The 4,406-nt window shown below is 55.7% G+C and overlaps 1 protein-coding gene across 1 annotated transcript; it reads left to right on the top strand.

The window, feature by feature from the left end:
* The first annotated feature begins 3,037 nt into the window (after positions 1 to 3,037).
* Positions 3,038 to 3,765, top strand: LOC142186992 (histone H1.03-like). The gene has a single exon (XM_075261405.1). It carries the CDS (start codon positions 3,057 to 3,059, stop codon positions 3,741 to 3,743), a length of 687 nt encoding a protein of 228 aa, XP_075117506.1. The 5' UTR covers positions 3,038 to 3,056; the 3' UTR covers positions 3,744 to 3,765.
* Positions 3,766 to 4,406: the final 641 nt, after the last annotated feature.

Genomic DNA, 4,406 nt, shown 5'->3' with positions numbered 1-4,406 from the left:
TGGTATGAACTATGTAGAGAATATCACATATCCTAAGGAGTATCACAGAATACAGCCCATACCATTGAATCCTCCTGCACCATGTGATGGTACCCAACAGCCCTGCCACTGCGAATGATACATCCTGTCACTCAGGGCCGCCATCAGGAATTTTGGGGCCCCATAAAGCCTAAGTGTCTGCCCCCCCCCCCCCCCCCTGCCATTTTTGCTTTGCGCGCCGCGAGAAATTTAGCCCCACCCACTGTTATGTTGACTCCGCCTACTCATTAATTTCCCATTTGCCCGCACACTGTATAATCCTCCTACAGTCACCCGTAAATTATATGTCCCCCTCCGTCTCTCCCCTAGCTTCATATACACCCTTCATCTGCCCTCAGATTCATGTCCCCTCCATCTCTGCCCCCAGATTCATGTCCCCTCCATCTCTGCCCCCAGATTCATGTCCCCTCCATCTCTGCCCCCCGATTCATGTCCCCACATTTCTGCCCACAGATTCATGTCCCTCCATCTCTGCCCCCAGATTCATGTCCCCCCATCTCCATACCTCCCAACTTTTGAAGAGCTAAAAGAGGGACAAAATGTGTGGCGCGCTTAGCGCGCCGCAACAAATTTAGCCCCACCCACTTTTGTGTTGACTCCGCCCACTCATTAATTTTTCATGTGCCCACACACAGTATAATCCTCCTACAGTCACCCGTAAATTATATGTCCCCCCTCTATCTCTCCCCCAGTTTCATATACACCCTTCATCTGCCCCCAGTTTCATGTCCCCCTTCCATCTCTGCCCAGGGATTCATGTCCCCACATCTCTGCCCCCAGTTTCATGTCCCCTCCATCTCTGCCCCCAGATTCATGTCCCCCCAGATTCATGTCCCCTCTCCATCTCTGCCCCCAGATTCATGTCCCCATCTCTGCCCCCAGATTCATGTCCCCACAGTGTCATGCCGTCCCCTCCTTCATCTGCCCCAGTGTCATTCCGTCCTCTCTTTCATCTGTCCCCAGATTCATGTCCCCACAGTGTCATGCCGTCCTCTTCTTCATCTGCCCCCAGATTCACGTTCCACCTCCACATTAAACTTACCTTCTCCTCCGCTCCCTCGCCGCTCTCTGCGCGTCTCTCTCGTTGACACATGCGGCTGAAGGAAGGAGCTGACACGGGTCAGCTCCACGCTTCGCCGCTGGGTGTCTCTCTCGCTGACACATATGCGGCTGAGCCGGGTTCCGGCTCAGCCGCATATGTGTCACCGAGAGAGGCGGCAGCGGCGAAGTGAGGAGCTGACACCGGCTCAGCCGCATATGTGTCAGCGAGAGAGGCGGCAGCGGCGAAGTCAGGAGCTGACACAGGTCAGCTCCTCTCTTCAGCCGCATATGTGTCAGCGAGACAGGCGGCAGCGGCGAAGCGAGGAGCTGACCTGTGTCAGCTCCTCGCTTCAGCCGCGTATGTGCTCAACTCAGATCTGCGTCCTCTGGCCGGGCCCCTGACACCAGTAGCAGTAGTACTGGCCTATTGGCGGACCTGCTGTCACTGTTTTATGTCCACTAGTTTCAGGGCATGTCTGGCTGAGTAGGGGCAGTGGTGGGAGCTGTGACCACATGTGGCACAATAAGATAGACAGGAGCAAAGATCATATCTGTCTGAATATGGAAATAAAATCAATCAGACCTTTTTCTAGCCTGGCAGAGGTTGTCAGCAGGATGTAGTTCTATCGATCTACAGGCTAATAAGCCGCCCCTCCGATCCATCTAATCATACATCTTTTGTGAATACGCCATAACTCCCGGGAATAAAACATATCGGTGTAATGTGCCTAACAAGAGATCCCAAATGCTTTGAGAAGTCGGGGTACGCCAGACCTGCAGCTTCAATGATACTCCATTCCCAGATGCAACCCTTGGGGACACTTGGCCAATATCCAGCATATTTTAGGGTTCCTACATAGTTAGGGTTTCTGGATCATCTGCTGGCGTCTGGATGGTCATAAAAACATAAATATGGCGGAAATGTCATTGATGTCATCATATTTTATTTCCAGTTTTTGGGCAGTCACGCTTTCACACTGACACCTGGAGCTGCTACTTCTGACTGCAATCCCCACACAACGACTTGCTGTATGGCCGTGTGTCTATCTGTAATGTGTCTTACTGTGCTGTTGGTTGTGGATTGTAATTGCCATACAGATCGCACAGGGTCTAAACTGACACATTGAAGCAAAGACAAACTTTTCAATAGTTCATGATGGTAGTGATTGTCAGGTTTGGATCACTATCACCTTGTATGCATCCCATCCTATATAATACGTGTAACTGCAGGAGACTGAAATCACCTCCAACCATCATCCCATCCTACACGCCTCTGTGCAGACAGCTGTATATACACAATGTCCCCGCTTTTCTATTCTGCCCGGTGTATAGACATTGCTGCAGGGCAGAGCCCCATGAGAAGCGGCCCCCCTGTCTGCAGTATATATACATATATATATATGTATCTATCTGATGTGAGGACAGGGAGCCGGCAGTGAGCGGAGCCGCCGCCTGTGTTACCCTCCCCGGCTCTCAGCAGCTCCAGCTTGTCCCCGCATCGTACAATCAGCTTCCTGTAGCATAGAGCTTGTGGTAAAGATCCCGGGGATGGTGACAAGCGCCGGGAATAGAAGGGGGCAGCTCCCGCAGCGGTTTCATCTTCCTGCATAGATAGTGATGGACAGATGTGGGGGTGCTATGGCGGAAATCCCGGGGCCTCCTCTCCGCACCACCCCCGCACCTCCGCCAGTGACGGCCAGGGACTGTTAGGGAGGATGTCGGGGAGTGGGGAGACACGAAGAATGGAAGCTCTCCTGTCCGGTTCTAGCCGGTAATGGGCTCTGATCCCGGGCAGGGAAGCACACGGGGAGAGCGGAGCTTGACTCTGGCCCTGTGCTGAGTGACAGCCAATAGGAGGTGAGGCCGAGGCCGCTCAGCAGCCAATCAGTGCGCACCGCTGTGCATATAAGAGGCGGCGGCTGCTTCGGCCCCAGTGTTTTCCCGTCTAGGAAAGGAATTAGAGCTCGATTCGTATCATGGCAGAAACCGCGCCCGCCGCTGCCGCTGCTCCCCCTCCCGCCGAACCGGCCGCCAAATCCAAGAAGCAGCCGAAGAAAGCAGCCGCAGGGGGCGCCAAGAAGAGCAAGAAATCCTCCGGTCCCACCGTGTCCGAGCTGATCGTCAAAGCCGTGTCCGCCTCCAAGGAGCGCAGTGGGGTGTCTGTGGCCGCCCTGAAGAAGGTGCTGGCTGCTGGCGGCTACGATACAGACAAGAACCGCAGCCGTGTCAAGCTGGGCCTTAAGGCTCTGGTGACCAAGGGAACCCTGATCCAGGTGAAAGGCAGCGGCGCCTCCGGCTCCTTCAAGCTGAACAAGAAGCAGGCGGAGAGTAAGGACAAGGCGGCCAAGAAGAAGCCTGCAGCGGCCAAGCCCAAGAAAGCTGCCGCCAAGAAGCCCGCGGCTAAGTCTCCTAAGAAGGCGCCGACCGCGGCCAAGAGCCCGAAGAAAGCCAAGAAGCCTGCCGCGGCCGCCAAGAAGGCGGCCAAGAGCCCCAAGAAGCCGAAGGCGGCTCCTAAAGCCAAGAAGGTGACGAAGAGCCCGGCTAAGAAGGCGGCTAAGCCCAAAGCTGCCAAGAGCCCAGCTAAGAAGGCTGCCAAGCCCAAAGCTGCCAAGAGTCCGGCTAAGAAGGCTGCTAAAGCCAAGAAGCCCGCGGCTAAGAAATAAGCCCGAGCCGCCCTGTACTTGTCCCACAAAGGCTCTTCTCAGAGCCACCACCTTGTCCCGGCAGAGCTGTATGATCGCTATCTCCCCAGCCAGCGGGGGGGCGGGGGCGTCATATTAACGGCAATCCTATGACCAGGGCTCCATTCCCGTATCCGCACCGACACATGAGCGGTCACTACAGGGTAACATCCCCGCAGGTTTCTCCAGGTGACCGGTCCAGCGGGGTAGTAATGAGGACTAAAAGCTGAGGCCGCTGAGGGTTTATAGGGGCAGTAATCCAGTAGATTGGCCGCGCATCCTCCTCGTTACTGGCGGGGGCCTCTGTCTGGATAAAGGGGGAGGAGGAGGAGGAGGAGGAGGAATTGTCAGTATGTCTGAGCTACACAATCCCTGCAGTCCCGAATGCAGCCTGATGCCGGGGGTCGCTGCGGTGTACGGCGGGCGGCTGTGTGCGTGCTTGTGGTAGGGGGACAAACGATACATACTCCCAGGTCTGTATCAGATCAGCGGGGAACGAGCCTGGACGCCCGGGAGGTTGTACTGGGGGAGAAGGGGGATGAGGCTGGGTGACAAGCGCTCTCAGGGGAGCCCCCGCCTGACACTACTCGTTCCTACACAGGCTGAGGAGGGGGCTCCCCTGAGAGCTCTTGTCACCCAGCCTCA

The sequence above is a fragment of the Leptodactylus fuscus genome, unplaced genomic scaffold (genome assembly GCF_031893055.1).
Source record: "Leptodactylus fuscus isolate aLepFus1 unplaced genomic scaffold, aLepFus1.hap2 HAP2_SCAFFOLD_1269, whole genome shotgun sequence".
NCBI classification, from domain to species: Eukaryota; Metazoa; Chordata; class Amphibia; order Anura; family Leptodactylidae; genus Leptodactylus; species Leptodactylus fuscus.
The sequence above is the reverse complement of the archived record's forward strand: the minus strand, read 5'-3'. Positions and strand labels throughout refer to the sequence as shown.

Coding starts and splice junctions, on each gene's coding strand:
- LOC142186992 (XM_075261405.1), top strand. CDS start 3,057: ATGGCAGAAACCGCGCCCGCCGCTGCCGCTGCTCCCCCTCCCGCCGAA.